The sequence below is a fragment of the Armigeres subalbatus genome, chromosome 1, assembly GCF_024139115.2.
Source record: "Armigeres subalbatus isolate Guangzhou_Male chromosome 1, GZ_Asu_2, whole genome shotgun sequence".
Classification (NCBI taxonomy): Eukaryota; Metazoa; Arthropoda; class Insecta; order Diptera; family Culicidae; genus Armigeres; species Armigeres subalbatus.
This window is the reverse complement of record NC_085139.1, coordinates 265,007,788-265,033,256: the sequence shown is the minus strand read 5'-3', so window position 1 is coordinate 265,033,256 and position 25,469 is coordinate 265,007,788. Positions and strand designations below refer to the sequence as shown.

Here is a 25,469-nt window from a genome sequence, read left to right as displayed (position 1 = left end):
AAAAATGAAAAGGAAAGAAGGAAGAAGGTAGTAGGAATGGAAAAAGAAAAGTTTCCTTTCTGGAGTGAGAAGAAAGAAGGAGAGAGAAAGAAGGTTGAAGGAAAAATAAGCTGATAAAACGAATTAGTAAGAAGGAAAAATAAAAAAGGAAAAAGGGAGAACAAGAAGGGAAAAATATTTTAAAAGAAATAGAAATAGCAAAAAGGAAAAAGAGGAAATGAGAGAGAAAATAAGAAGAAGCAGTAAGAAATAAGGAGGAAAAGATATAAATAAGGAAAAAAATCACTTTTTAGATATCATTTTGCACTTCTTTCTTCTAATTCCTACTATTCACTTCTGACTACTCAAACCCCACTCCTTATTTTTCATATCTCTTTTTTCAATTTCTCACTTCCTATTTGTCTTTTCTCACTTTTCATTTAATAATTCTTTATTTTTGCCTTTCTCGTATACTAAGTAAACGTAAAAGCTATATGATCGCTCCAAAAACATCCTTTTCATAGAAGGCCCGGAGACCCATAGTGTTATATACCGATCGACTCGATTTGACAAATTGAGGTGATGTCTGTGTGTATATGTGTGTGTATGTCTGTGCGCACCCGCCCAAAAAATGTAACGAAAGTGTCACTCATTTTTGAGCCTCTTATCCTAATCCGATTTGCTTGAATAAGGAAAAAGAAAGAAAGAAGAAGCATGAAGGAACAAAGAAGAAGGAAAGAATAAGTTAGCAAAAGGAAGATGGAAGAAGTATGAAAGAAAAAGGAAAACCAAAGAGGGAAGAAAAAAGACGGAACAAAAAATAAGTAGAAAGAAATAGGAAGACGGAAAAAAAAGAAGAAGGAAAAAGAAATAAGCAAGAATAAAAAAGGTAAAACTAAGATGAAAAAATCGGAAGAAAAAGAAGAAAGTAAAAACTGAAAACAGTAGAGATAAAGGGAGATAGAAAAAAGAAAGTAAAGAGTAAAACAATGGAAAAATGAATGTAGGAAATGGGAAATAGGAAAAAGAAAGAAGAGAAGCAACTAGGAAAAAGGAAGGAAAAGAAAGAATGTGAATGAAGAATATAAAAAATAGTAAAATGAAGAAAAATATATTAAGCTCGTTTAGTGGAATGTATTAAACCATCTAAGACGAATTAAGTACTGTCCATTTAATTCCACCAGTTTATTTTCGTTATCTTTGCAGATACGTATTTCGAACACAACTGTGTGGTCGTCTTCAGTGTCTTGTACTTGACTCGACTCGACAAGTCGACAAGACAACATCATGGGTCTCCGCACCTTCTATAAAAAGTTCGAATTTGGAGTTAAATTGTAGCCTTTCGGTACAATTTTGCTGTACGAGAAAGGCAAAAAGATAAATGGCAGAAGGATGAAGATAAAAGGAAAACAGGAGAATGAATAAGGAAATATGAAGAAGGAAAATAATTATAGTAGAAGGAAGAAAGAAGGTGGAGGACGGAAAAAGGAAAATTGTAGAAGCAAGAAGTAAAAAGAAGTAGAGCCAAAAAAGACCAAATAGGAAGAAACAAATTAAAAAGTAGCGGAAGTACAGAAGGTTGAAGTAGAAAGAAGGAAGGAGGGAAAAGAAGTTGGTTGAAAAAAGAAAGAAAAAAAAGAATAAAGAGAGATGAGAAAGGAAAAAGGAGAAATGAAGATGAAAGAAGGAAGAAGCAAAAGAAAGAAGGCAGAAGAATGAAGGAAGATGGGAAGCAAAAGAACGAAAAATTGAATGAAACAGAAAGAATGAGAACGGCGAAAGAAATAAGGAAATAGGAAGAAAGGGGAAGGAAGGAGGAAGGTGTAAAAAGGAAGAATAAAGAAATAAAGAAAGAAATAAGAAGTAAGAGTGTGGATGGAGGAAGGAAGAAAGAAGAAGAACGAAAAAAGAAAGACGAATGAAGAACGAGAAAGAACAATGAAGTAGGAGAAAAGAGGAGGAGAATGGATTGTGGAAAAAGAAAGAAAGAAAAAAATAAATAGAGAATGAAACAGAAAGTAGGTAGTAGAAAACAAAAAAAAAAGAAGAAGCAAGTGTGAAGGAAGTTTGACGTAAAAGAAAGAGGAAAGAAGAAGAAAGAAATAAAAGAAAAAAATGCAGTAAGAAAAAAATACGAACGAAGGACGAAGAAAGAAAGAAGAAATAAAAGGAAAAGGAAAGAAAGAAGATGGTAGATGGAAAAGGGAAGGAGGTAAAGGAAAACAGTAGAGATAAAGGGAAATGGGAAGAAGGAAGAAAAGATTAAAACAAAGGAAAAATGGTTGTAGAAAATAGGAAATAGGAAAAATGGAGGCAAATTGAAGAAGAAGAAAGGATATGAAGAAAGAAGACATAAGAAGGAAAAGAAAAAAAGGAAGAATAAAATGAAAAGAAAAACAAGCTTGAGCTTGAGCTTGATTGACTGCTCGTAGTTGCTACTCCATTATGACCAGATCAGCTGTTCTTGCACAGGGAACCAACAGATGTTTGCTTGGGACTAGCACACATCTTCAATGTACAAGTACTGGTGATCTCATTTGTTAGGTCATACTGGCGCCTGCCACGTCAGAATGCAAGTCAATGTTGGGAAGGGGGAGGAAATGATGATGCAATCACTCGCCCATTGCAAGCCGAATATACCTCTGCACTTGCCACGAGTTCATGCGGAATTTGTTGGAGTTTCTGGGTTAGGTTGGAGAGGCAGAGGTCCGTCTTGGTTAACGAGCTGCCAATGTGATAGATAGGAGAAGGTAACTGATGGAATTTCTAGTTGGATGTAGGAAACGAGCTCTATAGATCATTTCCAATTCTAGCAGATTACTGCTAGAATACTCAAGTTGAAGGTATAGGAATAGTAATGGAAACGGTATGGAAGTCCATTTCCAGTTCTAGCGATTGCTAGAACATGAGAAATAAAGAGAAAGATACAAAGTAGGAGAATGGAACGGACCTGGGATTGAACCCACGACCTCCTGCGTATGAGGCAGAAGCAGTAGCCATATGACTACCAAGCCCGCTAATAAAATGAAAGGAAAAACAAGAACGAAAAAAGAAAGAGGATAAAATGAAGAAATAAAAGAAGGAAATGGAAAAAGGGAGAAGGAATTGAAAAAGAAAAACACAGAATTATCCATCTAGCGGTGAAGATGCCTTTCTTGATTCAATCGTTTGGTTCCGCCTTAGTGTGATACACATCAAAAATAATTGCCAACCTTACGGCTTTTGAAAACACTTCGTAGCGAATCAACTAACCAACCTTATATTGTTCGGACATACAGGCATTTGTTCAGTTCGACGAGCTGAGTTAATTGGAATATAACGTCATGGGTCTCCGCACCTTCTATGAAAACTTCGAATTTGGAGTGAAATGGTGGACTTTGCTTATTATTAACTTTATTAGTGAGGTTTTCGGACCTGGGCCGGTTCACCTCGCAGTGGACTTTGCTGTACGAGAAAGGCAAAAAGATAAACGGGAGAAGGATGAAGGTAAAAGGAAGATAGGAGAATGAGTACACCCGATTCTGCTTTTACACGGATTTTTTTTACACGGCCGTGAAAACAATTCCCACACATAATTTTTGCAAAGTTGCTCCATTTTCCATGATTTGTCGAGAAATCATAAAACTTTTTTTACACGGATTTTCAAATTTTGAACTGAAAACTTTTTTTACACGGAACGCATCCCCCATGTAAAAAAGAATCGGGTGTATTGAAATAGGAAGAAGAAAGATTTAATGATAAAAGAAGGAAGAGAGAAGGCGGAGGAAGCAAGAAGAAAAAAGACAGAGGAAAAACGGAAGGTCAAATAGGAAGAAAAATTTAAGAAGTAGATGAAATAAAGAAGATTGAAGGAGAGCGAAGGAAGAAGGGAAAATAAGTTGGTAAAAAAAGGAATAGATTGCAATCGTTATCGTTTTTCGTTTGATTTTGGTTGAACATAAAATTGTAATTTCATATTTATATTTTGCTTATATTCTGATTTCTTTATTGACAATTTCCCAATTTTTTAATGTAAATAAAATATCTTTGCTTCAACTTATTCCGTATTCAATTAAAAGCATATTTGAATAAAATTCAAGTTCCAATCGCAGATCTATTTTCGAACCCAACATCAATTCCAAATCTAATGACAAATTTAATTTCAATTTCTAATTCGATTCTGAATCCTATTATGAATTCTAAACTCTATTCTATTCACCTAAGAGGAGTTCAGTTCTATTTATTTTATTCCATTTATTATTGTCCTATTTTCTGAGTGACAACCACTGCTATGCTGCCAGGAAACCAGATGGGTCCACACCTGTGACACACAACCTGGGCCCTACATATTGAACCCATAACCATATATAGGAACCGAATCATACGGCTTCACTAATTCATACATATGCGAGAAAAGACGTGACCAGAAATGTTTTATCTTGAATCGAACCCAGGTCCATTGGAATGAGAAGCAGTCATGTTTACCGTTCAACCACCTGTGCCGTTTAGAAATATTTTTTTAACATTTCATAATTCTTCAGAAATTCTTCCACAACATCGAACCTAAAGCAGCAAGTTACGAACTCAACCGAAAGCCAAATTGCGTCCCGCCTGCATCTACACCTTCAGTAAAAATAAAACCAGAACCGCCATAAATTTATGCATGCTGCTCTCGATGGCTTAGCCAGATTCGTTTCAATTGCCCCCTCCGCCGATCGCCGCTTGAGATTGTGCTTCCACAATCTGGAGCCCAGCAACAATGCCCGGAATTCGCAGATTTTTATTGGATTCCTGCGGGGTGGCCGACCATTCGCGACCATTTCTTTTTTCCCGAAATTGATGGGGTGGACGTCCTTTTCGTCGTCATTCGAAAACGATTGGGGTTCTGCGATACGGAAGACGCCTCATAAATATTAATGAGATTGGATCCCGGTGCGGGGTCGGTCGGTCGTTGCTGGACTAGATTGGAAAAAAAAGTTTCCATTAACCTACTCTGTGGGTTGGTTGGTGGAAATACATCAGGAACTGGGCGTTAAGAGACAGAGCGAGCCGTTCTCTGTTCTTTGTCATGCAAGGCCGTCTACGACGACATCGTTGCGGAATAATTTAGCAAGGATGACCCGTTGTGTTTGTCATTTTTTTAAACGGTGGAATGCCAATGGAATGTTATTTGATTGTATTGATCCTATGATTGTCAAAGAAATTTAAATATTTTGATCTCAACTGATTTAATTAACTTCCGATTTATTTATCTAGTGCTCCTAAAGCTAAACATCGTGAATTAAATTAGGAACAAAAACGAAAGACAGTAAATTATTACATTATATTTTTGGCAAATTGTAGCAAACCACAATATACGGTTCGAGACCACGCCTCTTCATCCTCGGCTGCGCCCCAAGCTCGTAAAATCGTTTTGTACTTGGGCCGCTTAATTAGCTCGCTGAGCTCCCCGCCTTCTTGTAACTGTTAGATCGAAAGCGAACACCGTATTTGCAGAGTTTCTGTTACGCATTTTTGCAACATGCCCTGCCCATTCTACCCTTTCCAGCTTTAAGGATTTTCTAGATATGTTCTGGGTTCGCCGTAGAGGTGGGCGACTGATATTCCACCAACAGCGTTTGACATTCGCAGATGCCTAAACGTATGGGGTCGTACACTTATTACGTAAGCAATTTTTCTGTGTTTTTCGAATCGTCCCCCAATGTAAGATTTTTTTCATACAAATGATTTTCTATTTATATGAAGCGTAAAATATTGACCGCCCCCCCTCCTCCCAAAAGTGCTTACGTAATATGTGTACGGCCCCTATACTCAAGCGTCGATGGGCGTGTGATCTCCACGGGCGTCCCTATCCGGACGAACCTAGTCTGCTGCACTTTGATTTTGTTAAATTAACATTATCTCTCATAAAGCGGCCTTTGGAAATTTCTTGTGGCATTTTTCCATAAGGCGTTTGATTGAAATTTTTACGTCCAGTTTCCTCAGTGTTCGCTGAGAGGCACTTTTCTAGGCACTAGTTTTCATTATTTTCACGCTAAAAAAGGTCGAAAACAAAGACAAAAATAAGTCCCTTCGGAGCAAGACTTCCGTGCTCCTAAAGGCAAACTCCCATCTTGAGACGACAGACAAAACTCGCATAAATTGATTTAGCGAACACTTGACCTGACCTTTCCCGAAGTCGAAGTCACTTAGCATCTGCTCACCGGCGGAAATCCATTTACCGAAATCCCCCCTAACTAAAAGTGGGCTTCAACCACACTATGGGCAATAAATTTATTACCGTAATTTGCCAAATTTATGGAACAGTAAACAGTGAAAACTGTGCAAACGTGCTGCCGAGTTGGAAAATTGGATCCGATAATGTTCCCTGGCTCCGGTATTTGCCTCTCGCTTTCACCTAAGCCCCCCACCCCTCCCCACGGGCTTCGTCTCCGCACGTCTGATGTTTTCCCAACGCTGGGAACCGGCACACGGTCCGGATAAAGAGTTAATAACCTAGAAATAGTGTCCGTCGTGGCTGGCGGCTGCTGGTGAGGGATGCTGCTACGAGCGTGAAGCGTTTCCAGATTTGTGGTGTGGTCCCTTTATTCTTTACGAGGGGACGAGCAGTGCGCTGAGATTTCAGACAGCTGATAAATGATACTTTTTCGGCATTGCTTACGGGACGCGGGAGATGGAAATGAGCCGCAACGGAATCTCGTTGGGTTGCTTCGGAACATTTTTACAGGTCTTTGACTATAGTCGGTAGTCGTTTCCTTTATTGGTCTTGATGATATCATGGAAGGGGGGCCGCTTTTTCGGGTTCAAATTAGTGCCATAAATCATTAGCTGAGATATGGATGTTGTGGCAAATGCGCAAGATAAAGCATAAAAAGGTGTTGAAGGACGAAGGTCTGCAGGAGGATTTTATAGCTGAATAGGGACACAATTCCTGCAAAATTCTGAATGGCTTTATTAATTGCAGTGAAACACGGAACAGGGGATTCTCGGTAGTATACTTTAATGACTATGAGCTTCCATAATCAATCAAATGAAAGGGCGAAAAAGTTTAATCATCGAAAAGGTTCAAATACAATTTAATAATATAAACAAGAACAGTTGGTTGAGAGAATCGCTTACAATAAATAAAAACAATGAATGCTAAAATACGCATAATGGCTCCAATCGGTGGAAAAAAAATTATGTTAAAACGATCAGAGACTATTCTATTCAGAAAAAGTATTGTCTCTTGAAGGAGGCTTCCGAAAGGCTCTTGAAAGGAGGCTTCCGAACCTCTTGAAAGGAGGCTTCCGAGCCTCTTGAAAGGAGGCTTCCGAGCCTCTTGAAAGAAGGCTTCCGAGCCTCTTGAAAGGAGGCTTCCGAGCCTCTTGAAAGGAGGCTTCCGAGCCTCTTGAAAGGAGATTTCTGAGCTTCTTGAAAGTAGACTTCTGAGTCTCTTGAAAGGAGCCTTCCGAACCTCTTGAATGAAGGCTTCTGAGCCTCTTGAAAGAAGGCTTCTGAGCCTCTTGAAAGGAGGCTTTCGAGCCTCTTGAAAGGAGACTTTCGAGCCTCTCGAAAAGAGGCTTGTGAGCCTTTTGAATGAACGCTTCTGAGCCTCTTGAAAGAAGTCTTCTGAGCCTCTTGAAAGGAGGCTTCTGAGCCTCTTGAAAGGAGGCTCTGAGCTCTTGAAAGGAGGCTTCCTGAGCCTCTTGAAAGGAGGCTTCCTGAGCCTTCTTGAAAGGAGGCTTTGAGCTCTCTTGAAAGGAGGCTTGAGCCTCTTGAAAGGAGGCTTCTGAGCCTCTTGAAAGGAGGCTCGAGCCTCTTGAAAGGAGGCTTCTGAGCCTCTTGAAAGGAGGCTTCCTGAGCTCTTGAAAGGAGGCTCTGAGCCTCTTGAAAGGAGGCTTCTGAGCTCTTGAAAGGAGGCTTCTGAGCCTCTTGGAAGGAGGCTCTGAGCCTCTTGAAAGAAGGCTCTGAGCCTCTTGAAAGAAGGCTTCCGTGCCTCTTGAAAGAAGGCTTCCGAACCTCTTGAAAGGAGGCTTCCGAGTCTCTTGAAAGGAGACTTCTTAGCCTCTTGAAAGGAGGCTCTGAGCCTCTTGAAGGAGGCTTCCTGAGCCTCTTGAAAGGAGGCTTCTGAGCCTCTTGAAAGGAGGCTCTGAGCCTCTTGAAAGAAGGCTCTGAGCCTCTTGAAAGAAGGCTTCCAGCCTCTTTGAAAGAAGGCTTCCTGAGCCTCTTGAAAGAAGGCTTCCGAAGCCTCTTGAAAGAAGGCTTCCGAGCCTCTGAACCTCTTGAAAGGAGGCCTGAGCCTCTTGAAAGGAGGCTCTGAGCCTCTTGAAAGGAGGCTTGAGCCTCTTGAAAGGAGGCTTCCTGAGCCTCTTGAAAGGAGGCTTCCTGAGCCTCTTGAAAGGAGGCTTCCTGAGCCTCTTGAAAGGAGGCTTTGAGCCTCTTGAAAGGAGGCTTCTGAGCCTCTTGAAAGGAGGCTCTGAGCCTCTTGAAAGGAGGCTCTGAGCCTCTTGAAAGGAGGCTTCCTGAGCCTCTTGAAAGGAGGCTTCTGAGCCTCTTGAAAGGAGGCTCTGAGCCTCTTGAAAGGAGGCTTCCTGAGCCTCTTGAAAGGAGGCTTCCAGGCCTCTTGAAAGGAGGCTCTGAGCTCTTGAAAGGAGGCTTCCGAGCCTCTTGAAAGGAGGCTCTGAGCCTCTTGAAAGGAGGCTTCCTGAGCCTCTTGAAAGGAGGCTCTGAGCCTCTTGAAAGGAGGCTTCTGAGCCTCTTGAAAGGAGGCTTCTGAGCCTCTTGAAAGGAGGCTTTCCTGAGCCTCTTGAAAGGAGGCTTCTGAGCCTCTTGAAAGGAGGCTTCCTGAGCCTCTTGAAAGGAGGCTTCTGAGCCTCTTGAAAGGAGGCTTCTGAGCCTCTTGAAAGGAGGCTTCTGAGCCTCTTGAAAGGAGGCTTTCCTGAGCCTCTTGAAAGGAGGCTTCTGAGCCTCTTGAAAGGAGGCTTCTGAGCCTCTTGAAAGGAGGCTCTGAGCCTCTTGAAAGGAGGCTTCCTGAGCCTCTTGAAAGGAGGCTTCCTGAGCCTCTTGAAAGGAGGCTTCTGAGCCTCTTGAAAGGAGGCTTCCAGAGCCTTCTTGAAAGGAGGCTTCTGAGCCTCTTGAAAGGAGGCTTCTGAGGCCTCTTGAAAGGAGGCTTCTGAGCCTCTTGAAAGGAGGCTTCTGAGCCTCTTGAAAGGAGGCCTGAGCCTCTTGAAAGGAGGCTTCTGAGCCTCTTGAAAGGAGGCTTCCTGAGCCTCTTGAAAGGAGGCTTCCAGCCTCTTGAAAGGAGGCTTCCTGAGCCTCTTGAAAGGAGGCTCTGAGCCTCTTGAAAGGAGGCTTCTGAGCCTCTTGAAAGGAGGCTTTTGAGCCTCTTGAAAGGAGGCTTCTGAGCCTTGAAAGGAGGCTCTGAGCTTTTGAAAGGAGGCTTCTGAGCTCTTGAAAGGAGGCTTCTGAGCCTCTTGAAAGGAGGCTCTGAGCCTCTTGAAAGGAGGCTTCCAGAGCCTCTTGAAAGGAGGCTCTGAGCCTCTTGAAAGGAGGCCTGAGCCTCTTGAAAGGAGGCTTCTGAGCCTCTTGAAAGGAGGCTTCTGAGCCTCTTGAAAGGAGGCTTCCTGAGCCTCTTGAAAGGAGGCCTGAGCCTCTTGAAAGGAGGCTTCTGAGCCTCTTGAAAGGAGGCTTCCAAGCCTCTTGAAAGGAGGCTTCTGAGCCTCTTGAAAGGAGGCTCTGAGCTCTTGAAAGGAGGCTTCCTGAGCCTCTTGAAAGGAGGCTTCTGAGCCTCTTGAAAGGAGGCTTCTGAGCTCTTGAAAGGAGGCTTCCTGAGCCTCTTGAAAGGAGGCCTGAGCCTCTTGAAAGGAGGCTTCCAGGCCTCTTGAAAGGAGGCTTCTGAGCCTCTTGAAAGGAGGCTTCTGAGCCTCTTGAAAGGAGGCTTCCTGAGCCTCTTGAAAGGAGGCTTCCTGAGCCTCTTGAAAGGAGGCTCTGAGCCTCTTGAAAGGAGGCTCTGAGCCTCTTGAAAGGAGGCTTCTGAGCCTCTTGGAAAGGAGGCTTCCGAGCCTCTTGAAAGGAGGCTTCCTGAGCCTCTTGAAAGGAGGCTTCCAAGCCTCTTGAAAGGAGGCTTCTGAGCCTCTTGAAAGGAGGCTTCTGAGGCCTCTTGAAAGGAGGCTTCCTGAGCCTCTTGAAAGGAGGCTTCCGAGCCTCTTGAAAGGAGGCTTCTGAGCCTCTTGAAAGGAGGCCTGAGCCTCTTGAAAGGAGGCTTCTGAGCCTCTTGAAAGGAGGCTTCTGAGCCTCTTGAAAGGAGGCTTCTGAGCCTCTTGAAAGGAGGCTTCTGAGCCTCTTGAAAGGAGGCTTCCGAGCCTCTTGAAAGGAGGCTTCTGAGCCTCTTGAAAGGAGGCTCTGGAGCCTCTTGAAAGGAGGCTTTTGAGCCTCTTGAAGGGAGGGTTCTGAGCCTCTTGAAAGGAGGCTTCTGAGCCTCTTGAAAGGAGGCTTCGGAGCTTTTTGAAATGAGGCTTCTGAGCCTCTTGAAATTAGGCTTCTGAGCCTCTTGAATGGAGGCTTCTGAGCCTCTTGAAATGAGGCTTCTGATAGGAGGCTTCTGAGCCTCTTGGAAGGAGGCTTCCGAGCCTCTTGAATGGAAGCTTCTGAGCCTCTTGAATGGAGGCTTCTAAGCCTCTTGAAAGGAGGCTTCTGAGCCTCTTGAATGGAGGCTTCTGAGCCTCTTGAAAGGAGGCTTCTGAGCCTCTTGAATGGAGGCTTCTGAGCCTCTTGAATAAAGGCTTCTGAGCCTCTTGAAAGGAGGCTTCCTGAGCCTCTTGAAAGGAGGCCTGAGCCTCTTGAAAGGAGGCTTCTGAGCCTCTTGAAAGGAGGCTTGAGCCTCTTGAAAGGAGGCTTCTGAGCCTCTTGAAAGGAGGCTCTGAGCTCTTGAAAGGAGGCTTCTGAGCCTCTTGAAAGGAGGCTTGAGCCTCTTGAAAGGAGGCTTCTGAGCCTCTTGAAAGGAGGCTTCCTGAGCCTCTTGAAAGGAGGCCTGAGCCTCTTGGAAAGGAGGCTTCCTGAGCCTCTTGAAAGGAGGCTTGAGCCTCTTGAAAGGAGGCTTCTGAGCCTCTTGAAAGGAGGCTTCCTGAGCCTCTTGAAAGGAGGCTCTGAGCCTCTTGGAGGAGGCTTCCGAGCCTCTTGGAAGGAGGCTTCTGAGCCTCTTGGAAGGAGGCTTCCTGAGCCTCTTGGAAGGAGGCTTCCTGAGCCTCTTGGAAGGAGGCCTGAGCCTCTTGGAAGGAGGCTTCCTGAGCCTCTTGGAAGGAGGCTCTGAGCCTCTTGGAAGGAGGCTTCCTGAGCCTCTTGGAAGGAGGCTCTGAGCCTCTTGGAAGGAGGCTTCCTGAGCCTCTTGGAAGGAGGCTTCTGAGCCTCTTGGAAGGAGGCTTCTGAGCCTCTTGGAAGGAGGCTTCCGAGCCTCTTGGAAGGAGGCCTGAGCCTCTTGGAAGGAGGCTTCCTGAGCCTCTTGGAAGGAGGCTTCCGAGCCTCTTGGAAGGAGGCTTCCTGAGCCTCTTGGAAGGAGGCTTCCTGAGCCTCTTGGAAGGAGGCTTGAGCCTCTTGGAAGGAGGCTTCCAGGCCTCTTGGAAGGAGGCTTCCTGAGCCTCTTGGAAGGAGGCTTCTGAGCCTCTTGGAAGGAGGCTCTGAGCCTCTTGGAAGGAGGCTTCCAGGCCTCTTGGAAGGAGGCTTCCGGGCCTCTTGGAAGGAGGCTTCCGAGCCTCTTGGAAGGAGGCTCTGAGCCTCTTGGAAGGAGGCTCTGAGCCTCTTGGAAGGAGGCCTGAGCCTCTTGGAAGGAGGCTTCTGAGCCTCTTGGAGGAGGCCTGAGCCTCTGGAAGGAGGCTTTCAGGAGGCCTCTTGGAAGGAGGCTTCCGAGCCTCTTGGAAGGAGGCTTCTGAGCCTCTTGGAAGGAGGCTTGAGCCTCTTGGAAGGAGGCTTCCGAGCCTCTTGGAAGGAGGCTTCCTGAGCCTCTTGAAGGAGGCTCTGAGCTCTTGGAAGGAGGCTTCCGAGCCTCTTGGAAGGAGGCTTCCGAGCCTCTTGGAAGGAGGCTTCCGGGCCTCTTGGAAGGAGGCTTCCGAGCCTCTTGAAAGGAGGCTTCCGGGCCTCTTGGAAGGAGGCTTCCGAGCCTCTTGGAAGGAGGCTTCCGAGCCTCTTGGAAGGAGGCTTCTGAGGCTCTTGGAAGGAGGCTTCTGAGCCTCTTGGAAAGAGGCTTCCAGGCCTATTGGAAGGAGGCTTCCAGCCTCTTGGAAGGAGGCTTCTGAGCCTCTTGGAAGGAGGCTTCCAGAGCCTCTTGGAAGGAGGCTTCTGAGCCTCTTGGAAGGAGGCTTCTGAGCCTCTTGGAAGGAGGCTTCCTGAGCCTCTTGGAAGGAGGCTTCCTGAGCCTCTTGGAAGGAGGCTTGAGCTCTGAGGCTCTTGGAAGGAGGCTTCCGAGCCTCTTGGAGGAGGCTTCCTGAGCCTCTTGGAAGGAGGCTTCCAGAGCCTCTTGGAAGGAGGCTGGCTTCCAGGCCTCTTGGAAGGAGGGCCTGAGCCTCTTGGAAGGAGGCTTCCAGGCCTCTTGGAAGGAGGCTTCCAGGCCTCTTGGAAGGAGGCTTCCGAGCCTCTTGGAGGAGGCTTCCTGAGCCTCTTGGAGGAGGCTTCCAGCCTCTTGGAAGGAGGCTTCCGGGCCTCTTGGAAGGAGGCTTCCAGGCCTCTTGGAAGGAGGCTCTGAGCCTCTTGGAAGGAGGCTTCCTGAGCCTCTTGGAAGGAGGCTTGAGCCTCTTGGAAGGAGGCTTCCGAGCCTCTTGGAAGGAGGCTTCCAGGCCTCTTGGAAGGAGGCTTGAGCCTCTTGGAAGGAGGCTTGAGCCTCTTGGAAGGAGGCTTGAGCCTCTTGGAAGGAGGCTTCCGAGCCTCTTGGAAGGAGGCTTCCGAGCCTCTTGAAGGGGGCTTCCGAGCCTCTTGAAGGGGGCTTCCGAGCCTCTTGAAGGAGGCTTCCGAGCCTCTTGGAGGAGGCGTCCGGGCCTCTTGGAAGGAGGCTCTGAGCCTCTTGGAAGGAGGCTTCCTGAGCCTCTTGGAAGGAGGCTTCCGAGCCTCTTGGAAGGAGGCCTTCCGGAGCCTCTTGGAAGGAGGGCTTCCCTGAGCCTCTTGGAAGGAGGCTTCCTGAGCCTCTTGGAGGAGGCTTCCTGAGCCTCTTGGAAGGAGGCTTCCCGGAGCCTCTTGGAAGGAGGCTCTGAGCCTCTTGAAGGAGGCTTCGAGCCTCTTGGAAGGAGGCTTCCGAGCCTCTTGGAAGGAGGCTTCCGAGCCTCTTGGAAGGAGGCTTCCGAGCCTCTTGGAAGGAGGCTTCCGAGCCTCTTGGAAGGAGGCTTCCGAGCCTCTTGGAAGGAGGCTTCCGAGCCTCTTGGAAGGAGGCTTCCGAGATGTGTACAGTAACAAGTGAGAAGTGAGAAGTGAGCAGTGACAAGTGAGAAATGAAAAGTTAGTAGGAAGTAGTGTAAAGTGAGAAACGAGAAGCGAGAAATGAGATTTCATATAAGGGAAGGAAGTGTCAATGTCAAGTAGCGAGATGTTGGAAAGTAAGTTCGCCGGGTCAGCCAATTTTTCAATTTTCACTTCTTACTTCTCATTTTATTCTTCTCAATTCACACTTTTCACTTTCTAATTGTCTATTTTCACTTTTTACTGCCCACTTCTTCTTTTTCCCTTCTCACTTCTCATTTCTTACTTTTTTCCTAACCACATCTCAGTTTTCACTGTTCATTTCTCACGTTTCAATTTGAACTGTTCACTTTGGAATTATCACTTCTCACATCTCACTTCACAAATTTTACTTCTCACTTAATTCACCTTTGACTTGTCCTTTTCCTCATGTGAAGTGAGAAATGTCTCATTTCCCACTTCTCGCTTCACATTTCGCAATTCTCTCTACTCATTTTTCATTTGTTACTTTTCTCTACTCGCAACTTGAGGCAAGTTTTTTCAACTAATGGGAATGTGGACCCATGTGGAGGATGACGGAGGACCTTCGTAGCTCGTAGCTGTTTGTGTTTAAACTTTATTGGAGTGATTTTTTTTAATTTGATTTAAAGTTCATCACTGTATAACGTAGCTGAGTTGGGAAAGCATCTGCCTAGCATACTAGGGTCGCGGATTCAAATCCCACCTAAGGAAATGGTTTCATATGTTGTGCTATGCACAAATCTAACAATGGGATACTGTTTCAACTACATATATTGCGGATCTTTTCAAAATTTTCCATTTTGCGGATTCCGCAAAGTTCTTCCGCAGCTGTCAAAGTTCTACCGCCAGCTTGAAAATCTTCGAAACACTGAAACAAAATCCAGATATTTGGTGTTGTCATCGTAGAATGCCATGCAAAAAATCTGAGTAAAAATATGAAAAGACAATTGCGGTAGTTTTTAAGTTGAATCGTAAAAGGGAAAGTTATCTCTGGAACAGAAATAATGCTTGTAGAATAGATTTAAATGTACCTGAGGACAAGAAAACTGAATTATAAGAGACCTTTCTGAACGATTTTTTTATCCGACCTCAAGACTGTCGGTGAGGGCGCTGACACATTCTCACCCCCGACGAAGATAGTAATTCATTTCCAATCCGGATGATGAATACCCGGAATATAAGATAATAATTTTGATTGAAATGAATTAATTTCTATCATCATTGATTTTACTCTTATATAAATGATAAACATTAGCTAGTTGCGCTTAGTAGAAATTGTTACAATTCATTCTAATCCATCAAGAAAATTTCTTTGCTCGTTTTCGCAGCAAATTCTACCATTTTATTTTGACTCAAATATATTTAATTTACACCTCAAGATGAGAAAATGTGGCATCTTCATGACATTAGAATATGTTTATTTGTAATAATTTAACTTTGTGTAATCTCAGGACCATTGCTGACCACCATAAATAGTTACTATTTTATAAGAGACTCGCCTCAATCAACAGCTGCTTGACATCTCTTCTGAGCACTTTTCCCGTTGAAGACAACGGCAATTCTTCCCAGAAGAAAACTCCTCCACGCAACCGTTTATGGTCCGACACTTGCTCCTCTACTTGTTTAACAACCTCTTCCTCCGTCAAAGTGCTGCCGTTCCGTCTCACAATCACTGCCGTAGCCAAATCCGATGTTCCATCCATTTCCGGAACGCCCACCACGCAGACTTGCTGAACGCCTTCAATCTTCTCTACGATTGCCTCCAAATCGATCGGTGACATCTGATAGCCCCGATACTTAATCACATCCTTTTTCCTGTCAATCAGATATACGAATGCTTCTTCATCCAAATATCCAATATCGCCGGTTCGAATCCAACCATCTTCGGTCATCAGCTCACGATTGGCTTCCTCATCATTGTAGTACCCCATGAAGGGAATCGAAGTCTTCAACAACAGCTCCCCCTGTTCTCTAGGACCCACCGCTTTTCCATTTTCATCGACTACCTTCGCATTCAAATGTGGCATCAACAGCCCAACGCTGCCTTCTTTCTTCCGTATCGCATCCATCGCAATCAGTCCAATTTCCGACGAAGCGTAACTATTTACGGTTGTTCCATTGCTGAGTTTCTCCTCGATACGTTTTCTCAACTGCGGTGAAGCAATGCTTCCGCTCAAACTCCAGCTCTTCAAACAGCTGAAATCAGCTTCCTTCACTCGCGGATGCTCCAGCAGCAGAATAGCGTGAGACGGTGGCGTGAAAAAGAGTGTTGGTCGAAACTTGCTCAAAACATCGTAGAAGCCTTCTTCGCTGAAAGAATTCCTCGTCACAATTCGGGTCGTTCCGGTGGAAATCGAGTTCAACAGCGCAAACAGTCCCGTTCCCCAATACAGTGGACTAAAGTTGAACACCAGATCAGAATCGTTTTGCTTCACCGGCCGCCCCAACACGACAGCGATATGAGCCTGTGATACAGCAACACCCTTCGGTCGGCCAGTTGTTCCAGACGTGCACAAAATTATGCCGATCAAATCGCGCATGTCCCCGTGGTGTTGCGGCCTATCATAAATCTTGAGTTAAGCCACTGTTAACTGAGTTACTTAGCAAACTACTCACACAAACTCCTCCTCCTTCCCAGTTACCTCCAACAGTTCATCCACCTTCCTTATACTCTCCATCTCGCTCTCCACGGCGAACACCACAGGCTTCATCTTTAGTCCTTTGCCAATGCCTTCCAGTGTCATCTTATGCACGGCGTCGTCACAGAATACGAGTTTCGGTTGAACCAGCCCCATCAAATGGCCCAAATCGTCTCCGTTGAACCCCACCGGAAGGCTTATGAACGGAATGCCCACCATCCACAGACCGAGCACCAGCGGCGCAAGATTTTCACTGTTTGAACAGACAACCGCCGCCATGTCCCCCTTGCGAAATCCAAGCGCCGTTAAGTTCTGCGCCACGCGTATCGCTCGGAGGCGCATCTGCGCGGCCGTCATCTCCCGGCCTGTATCGGCATCGATTTGAAGCGTCTTCTCCGGGTTGCGATCAAGCACGGTTAGTATCAGTTGGCCCAGGTTAGCTTCCGGATCAATAACCGTAGGTGGATGACGCGAAATCCATGATTTGGAGCTAGTGTCGAACTGGTGGAACATTTTATCGCGATACAAACTGTGTCGAACAAAGGTGAGGATGAAACTGAACGATAGTTGCTGGACCTGGAGAACACTCAACAAGTCACTTGAAGGGCTCAGTACCCCGCACTCACACGATATAGGTCTCCAACCCAAGCAAAGATAAGCAGAGAGACAAATAATGCGATGCGAGCAGTGACTAAGAATGCGATTGCTGTCTACGTTGCATTCACTGTTTGCATTTCAAACCAAACTGGTCGATGCTGCCGGGTGGGTTTCAATGCAATTGGATTCTCAATGGACCATTGAGCACTTTACGGATGCAGACAGGTTGAATCAAAATTATCCAAACAGATGAAGATAGATGTATTTATCCTGGCTAGCTAGAACAATTGGGACACGATACCTTGATTGCTGTAATAGGTTAGTTTTCAAAGATAAATTACGATTAACGATTATACTGAAAAGAACACAATTATTTTTTTTCCTTGTCGGGTATTTTTTTTTGATCTATTGTGATATATTCCCCTTTTTTCTAGCTATGTCACTATGGCGTATCGCTATTGGGAGTGATTGCCATTGTTTGACTAACAGCTTCTCCCCAACACGGCTCAGCTTTTCGAATGAAATTCACCACCGAATTGGGATTTGTTCTACCAAGCTCAAGTGGTTCTATAAGTCCCTTGGTGAAAACTTTTGTCTTGTTCGAAAAATTGCCAGACAACGGCATAACAGATGCTCCGAGTCTTCTTTTTCTGTGTCACAGAAGCGACATAGATCATTTTGAAGTTTCCCTATAAGCTTCAAATGATATCGACTCGGACAATGACCTATAATGAGACCCGTATAAGTGCTTAGGTCTCTTTTAGATAATTCTAAGATGTTGCGAGTCATGTAAACATTTGGAGTGATAAAGCGTTTCGATTGCCTGGCATTAGTTGCGTTCCTAAAATTGGTTTCTATTTTCATAGATTCCCATACCTTCAGCTCCATACGAAGAGAAGAAGTTGGTAAGCTGCAAAAAGGTTCCGGTCCTGTATCCCGACTTGATGATCCGAGTCTCGCCAGCATATCGGCTTTTTCGTTACCATCTATTCCACAGTGTCCTGGAACCCAATATAGATTGACTTGGTTCAGACAAGACAATTTTTGGAGGGACTGAATGCATTACCAAACTTGTTTTGAAGTGCAAGAATCGATTTGTCTATCCCAGGGCCAGTAACTCCTGCTTCCACTTGGTTGTTCAATTTTGAACCGTCAGTATAAAACGTAATTGATCCTGAACGAAGTGTTGGTCCTCCATTCAACCATGTATTGCGCCCAGGATCAATTACTTTGAACAGTCTATTGAAATTGTACATTTTCTCCATCCAGTCCTCATTGCTTATTACTAAGGAGCTTATACTGAAGTTTTTTAGAATGCTAAGATGACCCTTAAGGTCACCTCATAAGAGGTTTTCGGATCTTCTGATCCTCAAGGCAATCTTTTCAGCTTCTAATTGTACAATTTGATGCAGAGGAAGCATGTGCAGTAGAGCATTTAGTGCACTCGATGGTGTACTGCTCATTGCACCTGTAATTGAGATAGTCGCTAATCGTTGAAGTTTTTCGAGCTTCATCTGAGCATTCTTCTCTTTCGTCTTTGGCCACCAGACCAACGAACCATAGGTAATTCTTGGTTTTACTATAGCTGAATATATCCAATGGATCATTTTCGGCTTGCCTACCAAAAGTTCGTTTACTAATCCATAGAGCATTTGTCGCTTTATTAATTTTATTTATCATCAGACTAAGGCCGGAGTGGCCTGTGCTGCACATAAAAGACTTCTCCATTCAGCTCGGTCCATGGCTGCACTTCGCCAACCACGCAGTCTGCGGAGGGTCCGCAAGTCGTCCTCCACCTGATCGATCCACCTTGCCCGCTGTGCACCTCGCCTTCTTGTTCCCGTCGGATCGTTGTCGAGAACCATTTTCACCGGATTACTGTCCGACATTCTGGCTACGTGCCCGGCCCACCGCAGTCTTCCGATTTTCGCGGTGTGAACGATGGATGGTTCTCCCAACAGCTGATGCAACTCGTGGTTCATTCGCCCCTCCACGTACCGTCCGCCATCTGCACCCCACCATAGATGGTACGCAACACTTTCCTTTCGAAAACTCCCAGTGCGCGTTGGTCCTCCACGAGCATCGTCCAGATCTCGTGTCCGTAGAGAACTACCGGTCTTATAAGCGTTTTGTAGATAGTCAGTTTGGTACGGCGGCGAACTCTATTCGATCGGAGCGTCTTGCAGAGTCCAAAGTACGTACGATTTTCAGCCACTATGCGTCTCCGAATTTCTCTGCTGGTATCGTTATCGGCGGTCACCAATGAGCCCAAGTACACGAATTCTTCAACCACCTCGATTTCGTCACCACCGATAGAAACTCGTGGTGGGTGGCTCACATTGACCTCTCTTGAGCCTCTTCCTATCATGTACTTCGTCTTCGACGTGTTGATGACTAGTCCAATCCGTTTAGCTTCGCTTTTCAGTCTGATGTAGGCTTCCTCCATCTTCTCAAAGTTACGTGCCATAATATCTATGTCGTCGGCGAAGCCAAATAGCTGGACGGACTTATTGAAAATTGTACCACTCGTGTTAATCCCTGCTCTTCGTATTACCCCTTCCAAAGCGATGTTGAATAGCAGACACGAAAGACCTTGCCGTAACCCTCTGCGGGTTTCGAAGGGACTCGAGAATGCCCCTGAAACTTGAACTACGCACATCACCCGATCCATCGTCGCTTTGATCAACCGTGTCAGTTTATCCGGAAATCCGTTTTCGTGCATTGGCTGCCATAGCTGGTCCCGATCGATTGTATCATATGCGGCTTTGAAGTCGATGAATAGATGGTGTGGGCACGTTGTATTCGCGGCATTTCTGCAGTACTTGGCGAATGGCGAACACCTGGTCCGTGGTGGAGCGTTCATCCATAAATCCCGCCTGGTAATGCCCCATGAACTCTCTAGCAATTGGTGCTAGTCGACGGCATAAAATTTTTGAGAGTACCTTGTAGGCGGCGTTCAGCAATGTGATTGCGCGGTAGTTGCTACAATCCAGCTTATCGCCTTTTTTGTAGATGGGACACACGGCACCTTCCATCCACTCCTGCGGCAGAACCTCATCCTTCCAAACCTTGTAATCAGCCAGTGCTGCGCTCTAGCCAGTGACTCACCATCGTGTATAAACAGCTCTCCTTTTAGTTAGTCAACTCCAGGGGCTTTGTTGTTTTTCAGCCGGCCGATCTCCTCTTGGATTTCCTAGAGATTCGGAGCCGGAAGTTGCATGTCCTGCGCGCGTACTCCTAGGTTCATTACCATACCGCCACCGTTGTCTGCCATATCGTCATCCAGGTGCTCTTCGTAGTGCTGCTGCCACCTTTGGGTCACCTCACGCTGGTTTGTAAGAAGGTTCCCGTTTATGTCCTTATACATATCGGACTGTGGCACGTGGCCCTTACATGAACGGTACAAATTCTCATAGAACTTTCGTGCGTTTTTAGCGCGGTACAGTTCCTCCGTTTCTTCACGGTCTCGATTTTCCTGCTGGCGCTTTTTCCTCCGAAAAATCGAGTTTTGTCTGTTCCGCGCCCGTTTGTATCGTGTCTCGTTCGCCCTCGTGCGGTGTTGCAACAATTTCGCCCATGCTGCATTCTTCTCCACAACTAACTGCTCACATTCGCCGTCATACCATTCGTTTCTCTGATCCGGAGGCACCGTCCCTAGTGCTGCGGTTGCGGTGCTTCCAATGACGGGGCGAATATCTCTCCAGCCATCTTCAAGAGATGCCACAGAGAACAGACATGGAGGCTCGAACAAAATTTCTCGCAAAACTTGTGTAAACAAACTAACCGAACCTCAATGCCATCGACGTCGACATTGCAACTTACAATCTCATTTTGACAACACGATGGCGCTGGTATGCTCTTGTATGCATAACCACTCTAGCGCACAGTGGCATTTTTTGATGACGCTGGCGCTGATTCAGCACGGGATAACGGCGACATTCCAAAGTATTTCAAAATGAACAGTAAAAAGTTATCACAACATAGCGACTTCAGCTTCAACGTCTGTTCTCTGTGGAGATGCTGCGCCTAGCTGCTCTTCCGTTGCGAGTGCCAATTCCAGTTGCTGCGCGTAGTCTTGGGCTAGTCTACCATCTTGTGCCGCGACGGACCTTATGCAGACTATTCGGTCCGATAACCGGTCTATACATTTCCTCCCTTCCTAACTGAGCGTTTATGTCACCGATGACAATTTTGATGTCTCGCAGTGGGCATCTATCGTATGTCTGCTCCAGCTGTACAGAGAATGCTTCTTTCTCGTAGTCGGGTCCCCCTTCACGTGAGCAGTGCACGTTGATGATGCCATAGTTGAAGCACAGACAAACAGACGTAACAGCTTGAACATTTTTTCGAAAAATCCATCGCTCAACTCCTCTACCACCATCTTGCGAGCATGTTACACGAAACAATGTTTCGTATGACATGGTCACCAGAAGGCGCTGGAGTGAAATGTCAAACTCGAAGGATTACGACGCTAGCGCCTCTAGTTGTGAAACGCGCAATCAATCAAATTCAAATTGATCCACAGAGAACAGACGTTCATCTTCATTCGCGTGCTTGTGTTAAATTTTTGTACTGATCATTCTGAAGTATGTCGTTATGCCCCCGTTGCGCGGTGCTAGTGTGCTGATAAATTTGGTTAAAATTTGCCGTGTTTTACTTTTTAGCGCTAGTGCTCATTCCAAATTGCTCCTAGGCTCGCTCCTAGGTGGCAGCACTACATTGTTTATGTAGTATATGCCAACGCCATCACTTGGTGAGAATGAGTTTTTATGTCGGGCAGCCTGCGTTGGCGGCGCTGTGATGCGATTTAAATCTTTACACACGTTTTTAACGAAATTTTGTTCGAGCATCCATGTCTGTTCTCTGTGATTGATCGTTGAAGTCATTGTCGATGATAATTTCTCTAGTGTTACGTCTGTTTGTCTGTGGTTGAAGAATCGGCCTTTTATCCTCAGCTTGCACATCCTTGCGTTGATTGGCTGCCTCCCAATCACGCGTTTGCGCATCTTGCCTAAAACTATGGAGCCGGTTTCCATCTCGTTGGTGGTGCACCTGCTTTGATAGAAGGTAGCCACTCGGTGCCCTGTTTTCCACACTTTCTGTCCTGTTCCATGTTCCAAGCTTCCAATAGTTATTATTTTATTCATCTCCTAGTTCGTAGCCAATAAGGTACCAGTCAAAACGATTAATGCAAGAGATGGCGTTTTTTCAGTGGTAGTAAAATCGAAATTTCATCACTATAAAACTACCAATCAGTGCAAACTAAGTGCAGGAGATAATCTTTTCACCTCATACTTCATTCCTTATCACTACTTTCTTCTAAAACACTTCCATTTTCCATAAATTTGCAAAATACTTGATTTTCCCATACATTTTATCGATTTCCAACTACCATTCTTCCATGAGCTCATGGTGGAAAATGTGAAAATCTCAGAACATAGAGTAGCAGGCTTAACAACACAGATAGAAACGCCGGTATCGCCACTCAGTGACGAGTACCGTAAACATGATGCACGGAAGGTTGTTGTCTACACTTTTTACGGCTGCTGCACCCTGGAAGTAAATGTCATCAAAGTAAACAGTCGGTCCCTTATTGTATCGAGTCGTATTATTCTATGCCGTTCGTAATGGTTGAGACTCATTCACAAATTTCACAACGCAAAAAAACACAGACTCGAACCCTCACCCATCCCTCTATGACTTGTTTGTAACATTTTCTTCAGTCTTCAAGGTGCAGCCCCGCGCAGATGTTTATCCATGCTGCCGCACTCGAATGAACATTCGCTTCGGGCTCGAACGTGCACTCGTAAAAATGAACATGAACACGAGCGCAGGTTGGATGCTCATGTTTTGCACCGCGCTCACAGCGGCGCTCGAACATTGATGTTTTCAGCGCGGCTGTGAGCGCCGCTTTGAGCACGGTACAAAACATTGGTTCCAATCCACAGACATTGGTTTGAGCTTGGCTTATCATTTTGGTATGTGACTTTGATGTTCATATCAAACTTTAGTTTTATAGAATTGAATTTCATTGGTTCTATGATAAGTAAAAGTAAAAAGAAAATTATGTTAACTTCTGCGATAAACTGAGCATTTGTTTATTGATGCACGGTTTGGTTTGTCAAAACTTCAACGTCTTGTGTAGCATAGAAGAAAGCTATTTTAAAGTACTTCGCCTTTTCAGGTGATAGTATATTTCAGTCATATTTTAAATAACCATCATTGTTTGAGGAATTTCTTATATATTTTCAGTGAGAAACTAATTTTGATATCTGGGCAGTTGACGCCTAGAGCAGTACAGCAGTTTAAAATCGATCTATTCAAGTGTTTCATACTGCTGAGGTATTGGCTTTTTGATGTTGCATAAAAGAGAAGCAGAAAGATGCTATTCAAAAAAAAAAAAAAATGGGCCGCAAAGCATACGAGGATATTTTAAAAACTCTTCCCGAAAATTCAAAAATCAATTTATTTTAAAACGGTTAGCACTTCGGAGTTGGACTTTTCTTATTCTGTGTATCAAGTGTGATAAATCAAAATAAAATTACTTTTAGAGTTCCAAATTTAATGTGATTGCTTTCTTGTGTCATATTTTTAAATATTATCTTTCTCCTTCTTCTTCGACATCGAAAAAGGTGAAAAATTCGATAGGGGAATGACGGCTTTGGCAGGTTTTGTTCTATTATTGTCAGGGGGGTTTTTTATGACTGATTATGCTCAAATTTGGCCTAAACATTCTTTGCATATCAAAGAATATTGTGGCCAAATTTCATAAAATTCGGTCGACAAAAACCCCCCTGCCAATAATAGAACAAAACCTGCCAAAGCCGTCTTTTCCCCTATATAAGTTTGATATAATTTGCTTTTCAAGTCCAATTAACTTGCACTGACACTTCTTAACACAAGTAAAAATAGTATTATTATGAATGTGTATACTGGGGTCGCTTTTTACGTGGATTCGCGTTGTATAAGTGGAAATCGCAAAAAAAAAAACTGTTTTCGATTAAGTAGTTTTTTATGCGGTTTTCGGGATATACGTATCCTATACGTATACGGGATATTGTCCGTGTGAAAACTGACTTCAGTGTATTGATTCAAACGGTTAGGCACACGGTCATATTTTAAAATGCCGCACAAGTTCCCGATATTGGCCAACACTTTTGCAAACAACAACGATCAGAAGTATTTACATAACGATTGATTAAGTATCCGTGTGAAACCGGAATTACTGAAAACTACTGCAAGAATCTTAAATCACGGACTTTTTGTATTAGGCTATCGGACCATTAGGGCAGCACCAACCATTCCCGTCCGCAAAGCTTATTACTTGGGCGCATTAGAACTGAATTACTTGGATTCTAGTACGCAGTTAGCATTTGCAGATTTCTAGTGATGTACAAAAAATTAAGTCATATGGTTGGAAGACGGCCGAGTTATAAACGTTGCGGACGGAAATTGGGGGTACAGTCCAACTGGTCCTCCGCTCTACTATTCAATATGTTCAATATAATAAAAGTTTGTGGAAAATAAAATAGGTTGACCCATAGTCAACATTATCGAAATATCTTCTTCTTTTTTTTTTTTTTTTTTTTTTTTTGTGTCTTTATTAAGGAGACTTTCAGCCCGAGGCTGGCTCGTCTCCGGATATCTTCTTCTCTTTCTCAATGAATTTTTATTCCAACTGCTATTTTCCTTATTAGTTCCCAACTTAGTGTTCCCTATTAGCACCTATTAGCATTTACATTACACAGTTATTATTTGAAAGCTTGCCTGCCATTGAATGAAGGTGTATTTTTTATCATTTGCGATAAACACAATGAATAAACTATGCCCAGAGTGTCGAGAATGTTTTCCACCCAAAAACATCTTAGACCGAAACATGTTGGTGGCTTTTATTTAATTTTTTTGCCGTTTATTGAACATTTTTACGGTTTTTGTTTTTCTGGAAAGATTGTATGCGTTTCATTCATCTCCCCAATTGAGTTTAATAGTTTTAATAACAGAAATAATAATATTATGTGTATCTTTGCTAACACACTTATTTTTTTATGTGAATGTGAGTTAGTTCCAAGCTTCGGTTTATTTTCTACAATCTTTAATAAATAAAACATAACACGCTCTCCACATACTAAGGGATTTACAACCGAGAGAAGAATCATAAAGAAAAAGAACACCAATGCTTCCATATAGACCAGTTTTTAGAAAGTAGTTTTCAAATGCTTCTGATAAATCTTCATGAAAAACAAAAATAAAAATTCATGATATGAATAATAAATCTTAAATATTCTGTACAGTGAGATTTAGGTTTGCGCATACTTCTACTCATTTCTATCAAGGTCAGATGCACACATTTGAAAAATATTCAAGCAATAAAATCTTGCATATCGTTTAACATAGAGCAATAAAATATTGTATATTTTACTTATATCGTAAAATAATCAATGCTGCCATGTTTATCTACAAATGCTAAAACTATATCTTGTCATCTACAAACTCTGAATCAAGGCCCCAATAAAGGCATCCTGCTCCGAATCGTTTTTTGCCTTCAACCTCAACTATATATGCCGCATATGAAACGTGCCGCACTGCCGCACAATCATGATGCTTCACGCTCGGCCCACAACCTACGCTCACAGCCTCAGTTTACAGCAGCCTAAGCACACAGTCTGAGCACACAGCATGCTCCATGAGCACACAGCCTAAACACACAGCCCAAGTTTTGAGCTTGAGCTCGAGCCTGAGCTGAACCGCACCGCGTTCATTTTTCGCACCCATGTTCAATGTTGACGGTGAACACGAGCTTGAAAGAGAGCGCGCGCTCAGGATGAACATGCACTG

At 44.3% G+C, this 25,469-nt stretch overlaps 2 protein-coding genes across 4 annotated transcripts in view; one reads left to right on the top strand and one right to left on the bottom strand.

The window, feature by feature from the left end:
- LOC134207309 (mucin-2) overlaps positions 1 to 25,469 on the top strand; it is a 630,356-nt gene that overhangs the window by 588,920 nt on the left and 15,967 nt on the right. The window lies entirely within an intron of this gene.
- On the bottom strand, positions 14,697 to 16,604 carry LOC134213551 (uncharacterized). The gene is made up of 2 exons (XM_062692698.1): positions 16,015 to 16,604; positions 14,697 to 15,957 (listed from the first exon to the last, which is right to left on the bottom strand). The coding sequence occupies exons 1-2, from the start codon at positions 16,548 to 16,550 to the stop codon at positions 14,883 to 14,885; spliced, it is 1,611 nt and encodes a 536-aa protein (XP_062548682.1). The 5' UTR covers positions 16,551 to 16,604; the 3' UTR covers positions 14,697 to 14,882.

Excerpts from the sequence above, each read along its gene's own strand:
- LOC134213551 (XM_062692698.1), bottom strand. The coding sequence starts at position 16,550 with ATGTTCCACCAGTTCGACACTAGCTCCAAATCATGGATTTCGCGTCAT. Across the intron at positions 15,958-16,014 it reads GGGAAGGAGGAGGAGTTTGT|GCCGCAACACCACGGGGACA; the intron begins GTGAGTAGTTTG and ends GATTTATGATAG.